Genomic DNA, 19,861 nt, shown 5'->3' with positions numbered 1-19,861 from the left:
CACCCCTTGCGTTTAGACTGGCGGTGCAAGGGATAGTATCAGCCGAAGGCTGAGAGTCCGGGGGTCAAGCAATTAAACAGAGCAATTACATTATCTAATCACTGGAGCCTATATTGGAGCATATCTTCTTGCCACGAGCAGAGCTGAATCACGTAGAACTATGCAGAACCACGGTCTACCTTATAGGGATTCCGTGTAAGAACCTGCCGTTTCCTAAACTCTTGGTCCCGCAGCTTCATCTTCATACCACCGGGGGCAGATTCATAAAGATTCATAAAACAAGTAATTACGATCAAATGGCGCATCCAGCATTAGGCCCGCGAGCGTTTTGACACGAGAGACAGCTACGTAGCTGAGACCAGTCTGGAAGTCCCGGCAGGAAAGGTCCGTAACAATCATATCTTCGGTGATCCTTTGGGACTTGTGAACCGTAATCGCGTAGCATACGATCAGGGGAAACTGGGTGCGAGTGCAAAGAGTGGCTCCAATGAGGAAGTCCCTGTCTACTAGGAGAATCGGAACAATCTTCCTGCCATCAGCGGTGGTCAGGAACACCAGCCCGCTGTATTTGTCAAACTCCATCATGATGACGCAGGGAGGGTCTTGGATGGGATCAGCCCCAGGTGCCCAGCCGATGTCGTAGACTGTACCGCGAGCGCCGTTGCAGAGGCCAACTGGCTGCCAAAGGTTAGACGTCAGCATCAGACGGGCACCAATGCATATAGGGATCTGCTTCGGAAGGTTGCCCGCTTTGTCGTCAGGGGCCGCAGCCGCGCCAAAGCCGACATTCTTAGCCTTGACCTGAATGACTGGCCGGCTGAGGCAATCAAGGTGGTAGTGGTTATATTCGTTCACCATATCTTTAGTGGTGTATACTCGCAAGGCGTTGGCGAACATGGCGACCTCTTGATCATCCAGCTTTCCCTGTACCCGACCGGAAAGGAGCTTCCAGGACTTCACCGATAGTTGGAGCAACCGTAATTCCCCCAGAGCTGTGCGAAACGCGTCCTGTTCGTCGCCCCGTTGCCGCTGGACAACCTTCAAGAAGACCGATTTATCGAAGTGTCTATACGCGTTCCTGCCTTTGATCTCCACTCCTTGTACCTCCTTGTCGTAATAAAGCGGCTTCTGCAGCACGGGAGGAAGTTGAAAGAAGTCGCCACCCATAGTATACTTAGTCCACCAAAGAATTCCTCGTTCCTATTCGGGAACGCCTTGCGGAGACGGTCATCGATCCATGATAGCTGACGCAGTCCCAGCATGCTCTTCTCGTCGATGATCAGGTACTTGATGTCCTTCAGCTTCTTCTGAAGCTGAACCTTATCAACGGCTGAGAGGGGCTTGAAGTCCTTGTTGATTGGAAGGTGTAACAGGGAGTGCAACATAGTGCCCGATATCTGATTTCCCGCGACGCCAGTGGGCGCGGCACGCCAAACAGGTGTCCCTCTCCCGGCAGCAGCGGCTTGGAGGTGCGCCGAGAGCAGGTTAATGAGGTATGACTTCCCGGTACCGCCTCCACCATCTACATGTAGCAACAGCTGAGAAGATTCCTGGGTCAGAAAGTGGTCCATCACCGTATCGTACACTAGGCGCTGATCTCGATTTAGGGAATCGCGGGCTTCCAAGGGCTGATGATCCACGTCAAGGTCAAGGCGGTTTCCCGTCTTGCGTTGCTTCCAGTAGTCGCCGTTGAGAATACCATCATCAGTATACCGTCCAACGTGAGGGGCCCAATCATAATTGATGTCGATGTCTCGGCGGCCAAGCATGTCGATGTCCTCCTCCTCCAGCGGGCGGTCGGGAAGCATGCGGGCGAGTTCATGCCAGTCCTCGTCCGTAACAGGCTCCTCATGGACCTCAAGCTCAAATTCGTCGTCCTCTGCCCTTAGTTCATTTGCATCTGGCTCACCATAGTGATCGTCCGCATGGGTATCACGGTGCTGCTCTCTGCAAAACCTGTACGCAGCCGCGAAACGAATCGAACCGCTGCCCGCCCACGGTGAGCAACTCCTCTGGAGAGCGATGGGGATGAACCATCATCAATTTAACACGGCAGAAGTCATCAAACTGGGGAGATGCCTCCACAGAGCTGTACCGAGGAAAGTAAGACAGGACTCTCTTCTTCGCGTTGGCAGCGAGTCTCCTCCATGTCTTGAGATTATACGACTGCAGGTACTCGAGGTAGGTTGCATCCTTATGTTGGTCATTTCTCTCGAGATACTTCCGGTAGTGATTGTTGATTAAAAAGCGGTGTGCAGAGTGGAGGTAATCCGGCAGATCACCAGATCTGTCGGATAAGGCTGCCTCTGTCGACTGAACAAGCAGATTCAGTGTCATGACATCGTCATGACAACTACATTAATGGAATAAAGTTTGTAGGAAAAAGCAATTATGAGGGGTAAAACGTTCGGACGAAAGGAAGATATCTTGTATTTAAAGGACCACTGCAACAGTTTGGTAAAATGGGGGAAGAACAGACAAGCAAGTGTAGAGGCAATCGAGCTCAGTGTCTAAGTAGTAAACTAAAATCGGAACTTCATAACGCAACAACTTTAGTGCAACAGTAATCTAGAATATCGGGTGTGTGTGTATTGTGTGTTGTCCAATTTCTTGCGTCGTCCTGCAAAACTACCAAGCTACTTCCGCCTTAACTGCTACCGCTTTATCCAACAAGCATATCGTTTTAAGCGTGAGCCCACTGACATCCTTTCCTCCAGGCATTGAGAGTTGGGTGCGTTTGGCTATGGTGACAGCCCCGATATCCTGACCGCCTCGCTATGCACTTTCCGAGTCGTGTTGACCAAGGACCAGGTGCCCAGTCGCCTGACACCCATGTAATTGGATAAAGATTCTGTCCAGGACACATACACATTTCCTGCCTTCTCTCGAGTAACCCTCTCGTCTAAAACAGTGTTTTTCGCGTCGCGTCCATGAGTGCCAACACAGATGCTGAAGGCGATTGCATGACTACGCCAACCGCTGGTCGAGGAACTGAACGTATCCGGGGAAGACGCAATCAATTTCGTCCATCTCAAGGGGATAGTGCACGAACATCCAATGTATGTCAGATTTGCAGGCTTGAAAAGGTCGAATGTGGTGGTCAGTGGCTCTGCCAGAATTGCGCCAGACGGCATTTGAATTGCACGTCTGCAACAGCTGAAAGGCGGAAATTGTATTCTCCTTTGTATGTCATCACTTGCAACCCAGGGTTAGTCTTTCGTGTTGTTGAGCTGATATAGTGGCGGTTTGACCTTTGCAATAGAGATATACTGAAGCTGCAACGAGCCGTCACTTACAATGAGAGCAAGCGGCTAGATGCAAAACAACTATGTGAGTGTGGCTTAGTCACTGGAGAGAAAATTTGGCGTCGCTGATTTTGTATACCGCCCAGTTTGGGACCCTACTTCAACTGACTTGAACGAACACACCGCACGCCCACCGGCGCTGGATGACATTGCGATGGCATCTGCGCGATCGCAAAGTCCAGTACGGCCCAGATATCAAGCCTCTGAAAAATCTTCAGTCGATCGTCGGACAAATGACATGGTATCTCATACACCACTTTCTATTGTTGGCGAGTCTCCACCTAGTACGTATACCTATGCGTGAACTTGCAAGTGAAAGAGAGCCAACTAACTAGGTGATAGCAAGGACCGCTCCGGATGCGGCACTCTCCTCCAGTGATAATATTGATTCCGAGGTTCGCAGCCTCTGAATCTCACGGGCAAGCAATCGTGCATGCAGTAACTCTCCAAATATCAAGATCTCACCGTCAGGGCTAAGTCGGCTGCATTAGATACTTGTCCGGAGCAGACTTGCAAACAAATAATCAAATCAAATTGACACTCTGATTTGATTTGATTTAAGTATACTAGCCACGGATTTGATTTAATTTGATTTGACTTCATCCCAATTTGATATATTTGCCTCATTTGACATCATTTGGATATCTCTATGTCAACATACCTGGGCACAATAACTTGTTATAACCATGGTTTTTGGTTATAACCATAACCATACCGAAAATTTGGGTATATGGTTATAACCATATATAACCATCTTGGCGTCTTGGCGCCTTGGCACTAATTTCTGGGGAAAATTTCTGCAAAAGCCCCGATTCAACTATGTTTAATCCTCTAATCTACCCTATCTGCCGCTGCTATGTCTTCGGACGCTTCGTCCAGTACTCGTGCCACGCCCCACTTTATTTGGAACTCGTAGAACTCGCACCACCTAAAGGTGGTGCTGGACACCCATATAACCAGATCACCCAAATAACCACTTTATTGCACTATCATTGAAAACCATGTAATTTCTCCGCCATCTTAGATCTTATGGTCTACAAAAATGGAAGGAAGGATTCAGGAAGCTCTGCAATACATTGGGGAATATCCCCATGCCAAAATTGCCACAGTTGCGCGAGAGTTTGGCGTTCCACGTGGGCGACTGCGTTACCGCCTCGAGGGTCGTACCGCACTCTCCGATCGCCCACCAACTCACGCAAAGCTTACTGTCCCTGAAGAGAAGGCATTATGTCGCTATATTGATCGTCTTGATCGTATCAATCTTGCAGTGCGTACTGAGTTTGTTACTGATGCGGCAAATACAATCTTGAAAGAGCGGTCTGGAGCGGGGGAATCTCTGACAGTTGGGAAGAAGTGGACTGCACGCTTTCTGAAACGTCACAAGTATAGTAAAAGGCTTCAAAAGAAGATGCATTCGGATCGCCAGGCTTCTGAAGACCTAGAAAGGGTCAATGCCTATTTCCAACGACTCTCTACTATCCTGATTGAAGAGGGGATTCCCCCGGAAGACATCTGGAATATGGATGAGACTGGATTCCGTATTGGGGTTGGAAAGGACCAAGTCATTGTCACAAGACGGAAGAGGGCTCATTATTTCGGGTTACCTGAGAACAGAGAGTCTGCCACTGCGATTGAGAGTATCTCTGCGGGAGGGCGTGTGCTCCCAGCCTTTCTCATTCTTTCGGGGCAGATGCACATGGCCAAGTGGTATGGCGTGCCTGGTCTTGATGAAAATGCTGCCATCAGGCCAACTCCTAGTGGCTATTCAAACGATGAGATAAGTCTTGAGTGGCTTGAGCACTTCAATAAGTGGTCAGCACAGAGCTGCCTTGGAAAGAAGCGCCTCCTTATCTTGGATGGTCACGGCTCCCACCATACGAAGCAGTTTATCCAGTACTGTGATGATCATGATATCATCCCCTTTGGTATGCCCCCAAACCTTACTCATATCCTCCAACCTCTTGACGTCGCAGTCTTTCAACCACTGAAGCACTACCACGCAAAAGCACTGGATATCATGGTTCGAGATGGACTTGTCCATATTGGAAAGCTTGAGTTCCTGTCTTGCATAGGCAATGTGCGAGATCAGGCATTTAAAGAGAGTACAATACGCTCGGCATTTAAGAAAACTGGGATCCATCCCTTCAATCCACAGGCAGTCCTCGAAATCTTAGCCGCTCGGCAGCCCGAGGGTACCCCATCTCCCCCCTTCAGTGGATTACAGTCCTCACCATTTAGCACTCCAGTAACACTTCGTCAAATGAACAAGGTGGCTGATAAGGTCACGAGAGTAATCAGGGAAGATGAGAATCTTGACCCTGATCTTCGCTACGAAATGAGTCGCTTTATCAGAGGATCGCTGTCTTTAGCCACGGAGCTTATACAAACCAAGAGGGATCTAGGGAGAACCAAAATGGCTGAGCATCTCGCGCAACAACGTAAGGCTTTGAAGAATAGTCCATTGCAGCCAGGAGGGGTGTTAAAAGTGGCCCAGGGTCGTGAGATGGTGAGGCAGAGAGCGGAAGACCAACTGGCTAAGGCGAGGAGGATGGTCGAGGCGGCAGAGTTGAAGGCGCTCAACGCCCGCAAACGTGTATTTGAAGAAGCGGCAAAAGAAGCCCGTAAATGGAGGGCCTCCGAAAGACTGGACAGAGCAGAAGTAGTGGACTCTGAAGGTGGTAGGCGGCTGTTGAAGCGATTCTAGTAAGGTAAGTGCAAAAAGTGGTTATTTGGGTGATCTGGTTATATGGGTGTCCAGCACCACCTTTAGGTGGTGCGAGTTCTACGAGTTCCAAATAAAGTGGGGCGTGGCACGAGTAGTAACGTGGGAGTCAGACTCATTGCTTGGAAATTTGAGACAGCTTCGCTTTGCCGGATTGAATAATCGTTCGGACTAAGTTTGACTGTCCTAAAAAAGTTCGTTTAGAATTGGTTTAGTAGCCTAATTACCCGGTGGATGCAGCTACACTAAGCGAGAGAACCCCATTGTTGTTAAGAATGGGTATGTTGTTGTAGCCGAGCCAATAATTCATTACTGGGCGGGAGTCAATAAACATGCAAGCATCCATCTCAGCCCATGAGACACTGTCAATCGTCAGCCCACTTGCCGCTTCTGGAAACACATCGTGCGCCACACCGGAGACTTGACATTCTTTCAATAACGGAAGAAGTGCGACAATACCCACCCAATCCGCGACGCGTCTTTTATCTTCAATTGCCCTTGATGGATTCAGCTGACGGTGAGGTTGCACCAAGCACAAGAGGTCTTGTGGTTGCAAGGGACCTGGCCCGCAAGAAGAGGGGGGGGGGCTGCGAAATGGGCCAAAAAGTCACTTTCGATCTCGTGGTCTACGGCTCGTTCCCGTGTCTGCCGGGATAGCTAGCCCGGACCCGCTGTTCGCCGTGGCTTATCACATTCACCCTCAAGACCTCAAGAATTCATTTGGCGATGGAGGATCTTGTCCCTACGAAAGGAATTGTTCTTGTACACCAAAAACCTCGCATTGTGGGACATGGGCCAGACCTCGATTCTGGCTTTGGCATATAGAGACAATCAGGCATAGAAATTTCCTCCAAAAATTTACTTAAAAATGTGGCTGTTGCTGCACGAATGGCGCGGAGTTGCCTTGATGCTGGCTGGTTATTGCATCTGTAATACCATGCAGCAGGAAGACGATGCTGCTCTGTCCTACGGACAGAAAGTTGCAGTGATAGTCTGTTTTACTCTCCAATGCTTCATTGTTATTTCTCTTTCAGCACTATTAGTAAGGAGCGCACACAGAAGCAATATACCACCCAAGAGTCACTTGATTGTCTGGTACCCTATCACAGTTCTTGGTCCTCTGATGGGTTTTTCTTTCATCGGAATGATGTGGCACCCATCAGGGGGTTCTTGGGCGGACCACCAAATCGTTGAAGCGCTGCTGTGGAATATTCTTACAGAGGTGAGCAATCTTTTGCCAGTGGAATAGACCCACTATGTAGTGATTGGCTCTTGTCGCCGACACTATCGGCGACGTCGTATGGCACAGATGCTTGCTCAACACAAGACAGCAGTCCTTTCATTAACTACTGGTGCCTGTATATATTGCCGGTAGACAACATAGAATATCACGTAGGTCCAATCTAATCGTATGCCTGGTTAAAGAGTCTATGCTGAGACGACGGCAACCACGGTCCAGCTGATTGGGCCGCCAATTTGCTTCCCAAGTCCTGGTTGTGGCAACACTACCAAACTTTGCCTGTAAAAAGCACCCGACCTGCCGCGTTGTGGTGAATGCATTGTTTCGGCGTCTCACTGTCCCGAAAGGAGCAATGCCTCATTGCCGCCCTTCAGCAAATAGTAGGTTTCCAGCAGCCAGGCATCACGCCCTCATACAGTTGATAGTCCAGGCATTTCGGGGATAAGCAGTGGCTGCGTTGTCAACCTAATCAGGGTATGAATACGACGTGCTTCCGCAGCGTGCTCAGGCAACATCTCTCGCGCTCGTTTCTTAGATTTTTTTTTTTTCCTTGTCGCAACTGATCAGTTCATACCGGTTTATACATTTTGCAAAGTGCTCATGACGAAACATTCAAGCCACGTTAAGAATAGCCCGCGTTTGCGGTTCGTACTGGAGGCTGCTAAGCATTAGTTACCCAATGCCTGAAACCGTGGACCTCCAACTCATCACCTTCGTTGTACACCGTCATAGCAAGGTGTAGGCAGCAGCAGGGGTTGACTCCATCTCCTTGTATTCCAGATGAACAAGTGGGCTATCCAGAAATTGGCAGCGCCCCCTCAGTACTGAAGGCTACCTCAGGCAAGGGCCGTTAGTGCACCGATTAGCGCCACGGAATCCGACCGGAGGGTGATCATGAAGCACACCCTTTGGGCGCGGTCTCAATCACCAAGAACCTTCCGTTCACACTTTGCCCTCGACAAAACCTTATTCCCTTGCGCGCACCCGCAACACATAGGACTTTACCGTAACGCCTATCACCTTACCACAGTCAAATATGGCTAAGAAAAATGGTAAAAGTGCGTTCACAAAAGAATTCGGGCGCCTGCGCCGGTTTTGCCCAATCCCGCCATTGCCTGTCACTGGGCTGGCCTAGCATCCGTGCCGTGGCACGGATGCTAGCGAATCGCAGCGAGTGCCCTTTAGAAATCAACGATACTTGTGGCCGAAACTAACCTGCAATTGGCCAGGTTTCTCCAGTCGACGTGTCTATTGAAACCACAGCAGATATCCGTTGTACGCCTCTCAACTTATCTTTCAATGGAGGAAACATCGGTGAGAGCAACGACAACACGTGGTTATACCGAGTCGCCGCCTGGGGCGGCAGGCAACGGGTTGCAATGTCAGACAGGCCATACCGGTGACTTTGCTCAGCACGGAGTGGCGTGCACACTTACTTATACTTGGGTTGGGGATCCCTTGTGTTCCCTGTTTAGACGCTTGCTGTGAGAGGCTGGACCGCTGTTTGTTCAACATAAGGTTGCCGTACAATTGTCTATCTAAAGCTAAGGAGGAAAGAAAGGGGAAGGAAGCTCGCGAGAGCGAGCTTGCTTCGAAATTACATGGAAGGCACGGGCCCGGAGTCGGCCGCCTCAAAATCGCACGCAGGTGACACTTCTCAGCCCTTGCAAAAACCATGAAAAATACATGAAATTACCTGCCATTTGTAATCTAGTCATTTACAAAAGAGTTAGACTAGGTTACGTGATTTATGTAGGATGCGATGACAGGGTTAGTTACGCGAGAGCTGTCAAGGCGGCTTTATCTCTGGTGCTGCTTGGTTGGTATTTGTCGGATAAGGCTGCCTCTGTTGATTGAACAAGCAGACTTAGAGTAATTGCTGGATGTCATAAAATCATGGATATCAGAAGGTAAAGAGGCTGGCCAGCCACTTGGAAATAATTAGAAGGCTGGAAATAATGCTTCTTTGCTAAGATAAATGACGTGAATCCCTCTGGCAAGAGGAGGACAACAAGTTCAGATATACAAGCAATTGACAGGCTATTGAATCAAGAACTGCATCTTCAGTGTAGTAAAAATTGAATTGGAACCGCATAACGCGACAGAAGGGCATTCTGCCGAGAACACTGGAGTGCCCGACTGACTGCTCGCAGAAGGACTAATGATACCTTCATCATGAGATGGGATAGCCTCGCAGGCGTGCTTTAATTGGACAGTACCGGGACTCTCTGTCAAGCAATTGTCGTGGCAGTCACCATAATTTAACTCGTCAATCTCATGAAACAATTCGCAGTTCTCATTAGAAGTCAACTTCGGCCACTTGACACCCTGAACAGCAAATGTTCCAAGATCGTTATGGCCATCCGCAAGATGCAACCAGCAATTATATTTATTGATGAAATAGATGCGGTTTTGGGAACGAGGAGGAGCGGAGAGCTAGCCGTAGCCTGGCGTTCATATCATTTGGCTGTTGGACTGCTAGTTGCCCGTGATGACAGCTCAACTCTCTGCCATGAGAATTGTCTGGGGGAAGAATCTCAGTGCCGGCTCTGGCAACAGTTCTGCTGAAAAAATCTGAATTGTCTGCTGAAGGTGCTGGTTGGTCTGCCGCGACACAATTTTCGAACACAAAAAGAGGTTGCACTTCAACAGTTTGACATGCGCTGGCATTTGACTGCAATGCGTAGCTGATTGAAGTATGGGGAGGTTAGTCAGTTCCTAGTTTGTCTTCCGCATCAGCGGCGTAGCTAGTCTCATGCTGAAGAGCAGGATCCATGACCATATTATCGTTTTCCTCTGAATCGTATTAGTCACACGTTTACTTTGAAACCTTCTTATAGCATCATGATCGTTTGTCATACCATAATTTTTTAACACGATCTGCGATGCTAACTGACATCGTTCAGCATATACCTGGAGCACGAGGCCTTTTGAATGCGCATGGCTAATTTTACTGCGTTAGGAGCTCACGTTACATGGACGGACGGCAAACCAATCCCTGAAGCTGTCAACGGCTACGAATACGAGGACTGAAATCCGCCGCAGATATCAGAAGCAAACCTGTCGCACAAATGGCACAAAAGCACGTAAGAAGGGTACGAAAATGGCACAAAAGCAAGAGCAAGAGCAAGGCAATGAGGCACGGGTAGTGGCGAAGCTCAGGGAGCGGAAGGAAGATCTTTCATCCTCAAGGCATTGAGATTTGGGTGCGTATCAGTAGAGACTGTCTTTGTGAATATGTCTTGCGTTTCAGCCTATCCCGTTGCCTAGCCATTGTCTTCTTTCTATGACGATCCTGGTCCTTTGTAGATATACCACTGTTTGCATCATGTTCTCCTTCAATTTTGTAGTTTTGGCTATCTTGGATGTTATTATCGCCTCACTGTCGATTACATTTGCGGTCAGCTTAGATTAGTATCATACACGAGAAAGTTTCCACACTGTATTTATAAAACGAACAAAAGTCAACAGCCTAAATCTGGTTGATGTGTTGAACAGCAACTTTGAAAGACAAGTTAAACGTAAAAGTTTCCGCAAAACTTTACATATTCTCGGTTCAAGCCAAGGAATCCTCCCTCCAGTGATAAATTCAAGTCGCTCATCGTTTTTGAAAACTTCTCAAATTGAGCTTCGTAACATCCTGATTGGTATCGTTTCTATTTGGGGAGAGTTTCTGTAGCTGAATAAGGGATATTCAAACCCCGAAGGAGGGCAAAAGTGCTTGGCACAGATCCAAGAAGTTTCTCCAACATTACTCGCTCATCACGGCTACCGCCATGTTCTAGTAACTCTGTCCGGAAACGATTCCAAGAAGTCTTGCACTGGTAGTCCTTTGCAAACACTTTCTCAAATATATCTTGAGCGAAGACACTAGCACTAAAATGTGTTAGCGTCTTTCTGTAGTCAAGTTGCAGCCGAGACTTAGCACAGTCTGAAGTCTACAAGCAGGATAAGATAAAACCTTACCAAATATAAGCGTAATAGCCTGCATCATACCCGGAAACCAAGTGACTAAAAGTTGTATGGAGATAGCATGGTTCTGGTCTTCTTGTAAAATAGAACCTTTCGTAAAGATCAACATATAATTTAACTTCATCAAGTTCTGCTAGTGCCTTGCCGGTGGAAGGATTGTGAACCGCAATGTCGAATTTTGCATCGCAGCTGAATAAAGGATCAGCACAATGTAGAAAGCGGTGTTACCAAGAGAACTCACAGCTGGCTTAAGCATCTGTCAAGCCTAGAGTCTCGACGAGTTTCAATGAGACCCTCCAATAGCTCATCGGGTATTTCAGCGCGCGGGATAGGAACATTTGGGTTCTCCTTGACCCATGCTTCCTCATATTTGAGATCCAACGCAGTGAAATGGCAGCAAATGTCTTTCAAAACGTCTTTCATCCAGCACCAGTTTTCTAACATTGTTGCAATAGCTTCTCCAAATTCAACGCAAACTTCATATCCGTGGAACTTAGCATATCTTGTTCTGGCCAATAGATCATGCGTACAGTGACCAAGTTCTACACGTAGCTATGAGTCAGACGATCTGTATCTACAATCTAACGATCCGAAGGGAATTGCCTACCATGAAATAGAGTAACGACTTGAGAATGCTTTAACAGCATACATCCATTTAGAATGCGTGCTGAAAAATTGCACATTAATGTGCTAACCGGAAAAACTCTAGTTCCGTCGCTTTTGAGATAACCCTGAAGTGAATTAGAATCTGAGTGCGAAGCATACATAAAATGGAAAAGGAAAACTGAAAGAAAAGTCGGTAACCATACTGGCTGGAGGTTCACTGCCTGAATTCCTTTGTACTTGTGCGGACGCCCCAGCAAATCTGCGTAAAGATAACCAATAAACATCCCTTTAGCTTCAGGTCGTTCGTCCCAAAGCCTCCAAACTTCAACGTCGGGGCACCATATATGGCCATCCAATTGTTCTGCCGGCAACTTCTCAAATCGTAACTGCAAATAAGTTGCGAAAAGTTCAAGCAAAGTTTTGAATGTGTGATGAAATGGAAAATATTCCATAATCTTCTCTTGATTGACCGAAGCGGATTCTTCATTTAGAATACGATTATAATAGGCGACATCCCAAGATTTCATATTGTGCGATTCAGTTATGTCGTTAGTGGGAGTGTTTCGGGTTTTTGTTCTTTCTATGAGCTCAAAGCGCTTTTTCCCCTCGGCTATCATGGCAACGCTTAGTTCTTCGAGAAGACTGTCTACCCATTCTGTTGACACAGCCATTCGATAGGGCAAGCGAGAGGCTGCGTGGGTTTTGTATCCCCGAAGACGTGCATTCTTGTGTCGTAACAAAACTATACGCTTAAAAAGATAAATATTTTCAGGCAATCGCTGTCCCCAGGCAAGTTGGAAACGTTTTCTCGTCTCTGAGTTTCGTGCAAATCGTAAGACAGAGACATATTGGTCCCATCGTAACGGCATGCGTCGCTTGCCATCTAATCCGATCTGGCAGTCCTCAAGCTCGTATTGCGGAATACCTTCGAGTTCATCATCGGTGAAGAATATGCCGCAAGTGTTGCCGTCAAATTCTCGAAGGTTTCGGTTGAATTGAGTACACAATTTTTCGATCTCCTGATTAGTGCTGTGCCATTCTTGAATGCCGTCATTATCAAGTGACCCGTGTCCACAATCGGTATATCTCATCAAGAAGCGATTTAGCAACCGCTGGGACTCGCTGTCCAGTTCTTCGTTCTTGCCTTTCACAGCCCAGAGCAGGTTGAAAAGGGTTGTGTTTTTATCAACTTCAGCATTGTATTCAAGCCAAATTTTTTCAGCCTCTTCCACAGCGTGTTGCATAGCTTTTTCCATAGCCGCAAAACGTAGCGCTGCAATAACAGCTTTCTCGCCGGATTGCGTGTTTTCAACTTCGGCTATTGGTCCCATAACGTTACTGAAACGGGCGGTCACGATGGTTACTTCTGTCATGATAGTATCGATAACATTACGATGGTCTGCGACGTGTCGCCGAGCTATATTGATAATATGGGCTAGATTAGGAATTAGCGGAAGGTGTTGAGACATTTCTTCTGGCATTGTGAGGATGGTGGGATATAACGAAATTGAAAAGTAGTTCAGGAATAGCCAAATTTGTTTGAGGTATTTTTGTGCAACTGATTAGTCGATGAGAAATTCCTTGTTGCTCTCAACTGCTACTTGGGAAAGAGATAGGAAATTGCCAACGCGGGGAAGCCTGTGTGAAGGGGAAACCAATACGGAACATATTGTGCAATTGCGGCTTCGATTCATGTTGGCCGTGCTTGTCCTAAAGCACGACTCTTGACAGTACATAAGTACATATCACTTGCATGCTGGTTTAGTTTGATACGCACACCCCGAGGCTCGCTAGCGAGGTCCACAGCACTTTTGTTGAAAAGACAAGGGAGGGATTGCCTGATTGCCATGATTAGACGGGGAGGCAACTGACCTGGTAAGTCGATATAAGAACCTGCAGCCCTCCGGTCGCTGACATTTTGCATCGCGGAGTGCCTTGCTGCTTTGTGGTGTGGGCCACGCAAGCTGTCTGGCAAATGAACCACCTGTCGCCCACCCCAACCAGTGCGCTTTGACCACGCAGAACCATCCCTTTCAGCTCGGGGGAATACGACGCAATCACCCAACAGCCCCAGAACGTAACGTCTCAAACCAGCAACTTCACAAACGCACAGTCCATAGGCTTGAAATCATAAGAGGGTATTTGTTGGGCATGCCTCCAGAAATCCAGCATGTCGGTCAAGAAGTTCCTCAAGTTCTGGCTTCCGCTGTATATCTGGAAACTAGAACGAAACGGAGACTGGGGAGTTGCCGAGGTTACGGTTCAAGGTGCACGTTTGAGTGAAAGCAAGGTCAGCGAGAATGTGGTCTATTGAGTTGTTTTGCCTTAGCTTCCAGTCTTTCGTATTCAGCTATTGCTTCTGAGTCTGCCTTGATGGCTCCAAGATCACAGTGGGTCAAGTACACTTGTTCGAGATCCTTTGCTCTGCTCAACGCCACATATGCTTGTCCGTCAGAGAAGATATTAGAGTTCAAGGCGACGGTAACAGCTGGCAGCGATAAACCTTGAACCTTATGAATTGTCAACGCAAATGCGTTGATTATTGGAAGCTGTAAACGTTTATATTCCACCCCATTCGTCTGGAAATACGACGGAGTTTTGTGCAAGTGCATGACCTGAACTGCATTAGCTGCTTCGCGCATCCAGGCTTCAAGGGCGGTAAGGAGTCGGTAGTCCTATAGGTCCAAGTAGAAGAACTTACTTGGATACCTTCTTTAGTAGGAAATGCAGCTTCAACTTCGTCGTTAGGAAACAAATTAGTAATAACACCCATAGAGCCGTTAGATATGCCTCTCTCGCTCAGCATGCTATTTGTGAGAAACATGACTTTGGCCCCAACAGTACATACCACAGAGGATGCGAAGTTTGTCCCCTTATTGAATACTTTCGAGTGCTCTAAATATTGCAACCTTACTCCATTTTCAAAGTCTTCGGCTTTTGAAACGAAGATAAGGTTCTCTGATGGCATGCCGGAGAGAACGACATGGTTTAGTGCCGCAGCCTCATCGCGAAGAGAAGACAGGTACGTGGTATTCCATATGACATTTTCTGGATTATATTGGCGCCAGCGTTCTTCCAGAGTGCATCTTACTTCGCCATCGATAATTCCGAAGCGAATCTTGTTCAAGATCCTGAAGAACCTCTCGTTTGTCTGCCGCTGCGGTTGTCGTAGAAAGATGGGATGGAAGAGCCTCCAAACCGAGGCCTTGAAGACCTTCAAGCCTTCCACAGGGGGCAATTGCATCAAATCCCCAAAAACGATGACATGCATGTTGCAGAAGGGCCTGTTATTCCTCCTCAGTTTGGCGAAAAGGGAGGCGAGGTAGTCAAGCAGTACGCCATCTACCATCGATACTTCATCAATAATAAGCACGGTTTTCTTTTCTAGGTCTTTCTTTTTTTGATCTTCGAACCTAAATAAGCCGGTGTGGTAACTGCCTCGGCTACTATAGATTGACAGAGCCGAGTGGATTGTATTCCCATTAATATTTTTTGCCGCAATCCCAGTAGGCGCAAGCAGTAAGGAAGGGTTTCGGGATCTATCGCACCAATACTGCAGAGCACGCAGGAGAAAAGATTTCTCCGTCCCACCAGGCCCTGTTATAAAGAACATACGGCCCTGATGCCTAGATGCAGAAATGTTTTGCGTTACCATACTATAGCACTGGTATTGCTCGCCTTTCAGAGTAAGGCCTGCAGCATCAGCGAGTCCTAGAATCGTCATGGTATTCAGTTGCCGGAGCTGCTCAGACACCATATCATGGACATTTGGCGGAGCCGCCTCCGCAACTCTTTGAACCATCTCGCAATACTCTCTCCAGAGGGCTATATTGCCATGTTCAGCTTTATCGGCGTGTCCCCGTAAAGCAGCGTCATACAATACTGGGTCCAGCTCGAAAAGCCTTTCACGGTAAGTGGTGGAGTTAGCAATGATTTCGTCATCTGATCTCCAATGATATCTGTAAAGGAGCTGCACGTAAAAAAACACCTCTCCATCACAAAGTCGTCGGTAAGAAGTGCGAATCAGGATAGGCTTCTTCCTTTGATATACCCAATATCCTAATGAGTCTTGCCACCCTTCTCGAGGACCCTGTCGATTAATGGTGCGAGTTTTCGTAATTTCATAGTATGCAAAGTAGTCAAAATAGGTCAAGACTTCGAACCGAGGCACTCTTGGTCGAGCAAAGTATTTCTCCATAGCATCTGGGAAATAAGCGTCTTCCGGGTGCTCGAGGATATGCTTAACTGGGCGAACAGAGTAATTCCTCATCTCAGGAATATTGGTTGGAAGGTAGAGAGTTCCACTGGTGCAGCGAAAAATGTCAAAACCCAAGCACAGCACGACGATTTCCATAGACCCCATCCTACGAGCCAGCAAGTGCTTTTGGATTTCTGTAGAGTTGCCAGTATGAATGTGAGAGAGTGGCTCGTTTTTGGTGACATATTTCGTGATGTAAGATGCAAGACCTTGGTTCGTCACAAATTGGACGTTGCAGTGGCCTTCCCAAATCAATAGCAATTGAGAATTGTAGGGAACCACCCAAACGTCAGCCTCGGTACGGGCATAGGTATACCTGGGGTTTCCAGGCTGATGAAACGTTCTGCCCGATACGTCTGCTGGGAAGCCTTTGGAGCACTTCCCGTGCCTTCCAGGACCGCCACAAATGTAGTCTTTGCACTTGTGAATCTGATATTTCATGACAAGGCTATGCAATTCAGGCTCCTCTTCAGGATCCGGAATATCTGCGCGGACGAAGTTGCCTGCAAGCAATTCCTTGATAGGCTTCCCCGTCCACAATAGGCAATGGCTATGTATTGCGCCTCGTAGTTGGAATTCAAATCTTTCGATTAGCTCTTTCAGGGCCCCAAATTTGGCGTGACCGGATCCTCCCCTCCAGAACTTGGATTTTAAATTATGGATTCTCTCGTAATAGTATTGAACTCCCTCCCATGGATGGTTGGATGGAATAGCAGCGGGCGAGATTGAATGCAGAATGTCCTTAAATTCTTCCCAACCTTCATTGAAAGTCAACGTAATAAATAGTTGAGGAAGTCCGTAGCCTCCAATCATCGAATTTACGAGGCGTTCCTTTTCAAGAAAATAAGCTTCGCCGGTTCGGATTGAGCCGGGTATAGTATGTGTGAGAGTTTCACTGAGAATAGAATGTGTCCCATAATTTGACTGCTGTAGTAGTTGATGCTGGGGAAGACGGTTATCTATGGCTTGCCTCGTCTTATTTTGAATAAGACGATTGGTGTTCTGGAAGATCCTCGTAGCTTCCATTTCTTGATATGCCCACGCGGCCCAGTAATAGTCATCTCTGAAATTGCGGTTGTAAGAATTGAGCTTCCTTTTCGTGTCCATGTGACGAGTATATATAGAGCGCCCATCTTCGCGGCGGTCTCCTTGTATGAATTGTCCTCTCCCGTAAGGATAAAGGTGCGGGAAGCAGAGCACCTCGACATCCGGATCTGTTCGAAATAGCATCGGTTTTGGAGGATGTCCCTGTGGGACCTGGACAGCCCCCACGGAGAGCCTATCATACCGGAAATCCTCATTCCTCGTTTCTTGGTCATACTGAAATGGGTTCATGACAAGATCCGGGCGAGTTTGAGGTCGACGCTCATCGCTGTTCTCAGGGAGATCAGCAATTGGTAACGGATGGTCGATTTGTAGATGCGCCTGCACATCATTCCTTTGGAAGACGGGGTTTCTTTGCAGTAGCCAATTACGAACGTGAATTAGATGCTCGAGATTCTGGTGTTGGTCTACTCGATGTGGACTGCTCTGCAGATAAGCTCCAAGTGTGCCGGAATAGAGCATGTTCGCTCGCTCATTAATCGGATTCGTGTTAATAACACCCGATAAAGTTCGGTACACATAAGGGGTTGTGTGTAAGTTGTAACCCGAAGTCCTCCCCAGATTCGTGTCCAACTTGAAGGGAGATATGAACAGAGTCGATCGCCGTGGAAGAGAAGCAATGCATTGAGGGACCTGGCCGCAATCTATAGGGGCTTGAGGCTCTTTGCAACAGTCCTCGCAGAGAGTCACACCACCAGATTCATCAGTCACAGGAACACCAAAAACTCTGGTGATGCCGTATTCATGGTTGTCCTGGAATGCTCTCTGTTTGCGGTTCCTCGGGAGGAGCAAGGTTGCGCACTCGGCACATGGTGTATCGGGGAACTCCTTGTTCCAGCGATCCTTAAATCTTTTCCTCATCCCTCGAAATCGCACGTCAGCCTCTGCAAATATCGCGCCTAGGCGACGTCTTCGAGGCCTCGCTAAGGGAAATTCGGTATCCTCGTTGCAACGACGACGGCGACGACGACGACGCCTTGTAGTATTAACAATAATAGTATCATTGTCTCTTGCAATATGGCCTCTGGTAGTATCGCCTGGGGGAAACCGGCTGCGCTGGTTGACTTGTGTGTTGATGGAAAAAGTTTCCAACAGTGCATGACTATTACCGTTAAAAAACGATTGAACAGGGATTCGTATCATACGCAGTCGGTCTTGTTGTTCGTTGGTGGCGGCATTATAGCTGTAAAATCGTTGCTGCCGCACCCCAGACATTTTAAAAGTACAGATGGATTGTGCGTTGCTGTACGTTCTACGCACTGGACAGTGGGAAGGCGTAAAAGCAGAGTCTAAAGAGAATTAGAATCAGTGCAGTTCTAAACTATAGAAACAGCCAAAACAACGGATGTCTCTTATTCCTCAAGCTCATCTTCAGTAAACATCTCCTTTGCTTTCTGGCTCGGCTTCCGACTGCGCTTAGAAGAAGGCTCTTGAGAGGGTTCAGTCGCCTGGCGCTTGCTCTGCAAAGCACTTGGGGTAAAAGAGTTCACCGCAGAATGACCACCTTGAGCCTCGGGTTCGCTGTTGAGAACCTTAAAATCAACAATTATATTTTCCCTGCTGCCATCGCCCATTGCGAGAGAGGATATGGAACTGGCCCTTCTGGGAGTAAACGTGTCAGATACAGTATGAGGCGTTGAAGCGGAACTCCCGCTGTGCAAAGGAAGGCGCGAGTTTGGCGGAGTCATAGGGGCTGGCGCTTTGCTGGTGTTTGCTTGCTTCCCAGGTGATATCTTAAGCGGCACATCTCTGCGGCGAGAGGAACCCCCCTTAGCAGGAGAACTTGTTTTGTTTACCGGGTCCTTGTTGGTCGAGTTAAATGACACGGCGAGCAAGTCGAGATATCCAGGCTGCTGAGTCTCCTCATCTGGGAAGGTGTAAAAGCCATCGATGAAAAGCCTGCTTTGAGCGCGCAGGTTTTCATTACCGAGAGTACGGTCGAATTTGGGGGATTGTTCTGCGTAAATATATTGAGTCTTAGTGCGGGTCTGGGAAGCTTTGAAAGCTCTGTCGTTGCGTAAGGCTTGAGGGGCGGGATCGCCATAGTATCCAGTAACTTTTGCTTCGAATTCGAACGTGCGAGTGGCGTCGACAAATCGCGGTGTGCAAGTCAACTCAGCAGCCGCATTAATACGTAGCTGATGGATGGGCAGGTGGTCCGTTAATAAAGGAATAGCGTCAAAGGCAGTAAACTGTATAACGATCAGCAGCAACTTGCGGAGGGTGAAAAACCTGGTGGCATCAAAGGACGGTAGCAGACGAGAAAGTAGAGAATACTTGCCTTAGGCGCCTCTGCCTGGTCATTTCCGGGAAGCCGAGCCTGACCGCGGATCATATATGCCCTCCCAACTTCCAACAGATCACCATAGAATGCTATGTAAAAGCTCCTCCAATCTCCTGCTGTGGCATCATTGCTGCCTTCCTCGAACTCACATAGGGCATTGCGATATGCGGAGTCCAGGATTCTATCCACCTCAGCTACCCGGGCGAGAATAGTGAACCATGTAGACATAATGAAGGAAGGCAACGGAATGGGATGAAATACCAATTGGCTTGTAAGGTGGATCTCGTAGGGGGTACTCTGCTGAGTTGGGGAACTGGAGACATGTCAAAATGTTGAGGATATCGAGGACGAGGGTGAATGGTACGAGAGG

General features: G+C 47.9%; 5 protein-coding genes across 5 annotated transcripts; 1 reads left to right on the top strand and 4 right to left on the bottom strand.

Annotated features, from left to right (window-relative positions):
- Nucleotides 1–261: 261 nt before the first annotated feature.
- Nucleotides 262–2,337, bottom strand: VFPPC_18563 (ATP-dependent DNA helicase PIF1; the record flags this gene model as incomplete). Its single annotated transcript, XM_022430154.1, has 3 exons — nt 262–1,097; nt 1,175–1,986; nt 2,069–2,337. 3 exons carry the CDS (start codon nt 2,335–2,337, stop codon nt 262–264), a joined length of 1,917 nt encoding a protein of 638 aa, XP_022284865.1.
- Nucleotides 2,338–4,347: 2,010 nt separating this feature from the next.
- VFPPC_18562 (DDE superfamily endonuclease domain-containing protein) lies at nt 4,348–6,009 on the top strand (the record flags this gene model as incomplete). The annotated part of the gene is made up of 1 exon (XM_022430153.1): nt 4,348–6,009. One exon carries the CDS (start codon nt 4,348–4,350, stop codon nt 6,007–6,009), a length of 1,662 nt encoding a protein of 553 aa, XP_022284864.1.
- A 4,914-nt stretch (nt 6,010–10,923) lies between these two features.
- Nucleotides 10,924–13,326, bottom strand: VFPPC_12513 (peptidase family M3; the record flags this gene model as incomplete). The annotated part of the gene is made up of 5 exons (XM_022428834.1): nt 10,924–11,143; nt 11,234–11,428; nt 11,481–11,781; nt 11,847–11,970; nt 12,049–13,326. The coding sequence occupies 5 exons, from the start codon at nt 13,324–13,326 to the stop codon at nt 10,924–10,926; spliced, it is 2,118 nt and encodes a 705-aa protein (XP_022283876.1).
- An 810-nt stretch (nt 13,327–14,136) lies between these two features.
- Nucleotides 14,137–18,068, bottom strand: VFPPC_18561 (PIF1-like helicase domain-containing protein; the record flags this gene model as incomplete). Its single annotated transcript, XM_022430152.1, has 2 exons — nt 14,137–14,520; nt 14,574–18,068. The coding sequence occupies 2 exons, from the start codon at nt 18,066–18,068 to the stop codon at nt 14,137–14,139; spliced, it is 3,879 nt and encodes a 1,292-aa protein (XP_022284863.1).
- A 491-nt stretch (nt 18,069–18,559) lies between these two features.
- On the bottom strand, nt 18,560–19,719 carry VFPPC_18560 (glutathione-dependent formaldehyde-activating; the record flags this gene model as incomplete). Its single annotated transcript, XM_022430151.1, has 2 exons — nt 18,560–19,399; nt 19,468–19,719. The coding sequence occupies 2 exons, from the start codon at nt 19,717–19,719 to the stop codon at nt 18,560–18,562; spliced, it is 1,092 nt and encodes a 363-aa protein (XP_022284862.1).
- Between the last annotated feature and the right edge of the window lie 142 nt (nt 19,720–19,861).

Source organism: Pochonia chlamydosporia, assembly GCF_001653235.2.
Source record: "Pochonia chlamydosporia 170 chromosome Unknown PCv3seq00024, whole genome shotgun sequence".
Classification (NCBI taxonomy): Eukaryota; Fungi; Ascomycota; class Sordariomycetes; order Hypocreales; family Clavicipitaceae; genus Pochonia; species Pochonia chlamydosporia.
This window is presented reverse-complemented; position numbering and strand designations above follow the sequence as displayed.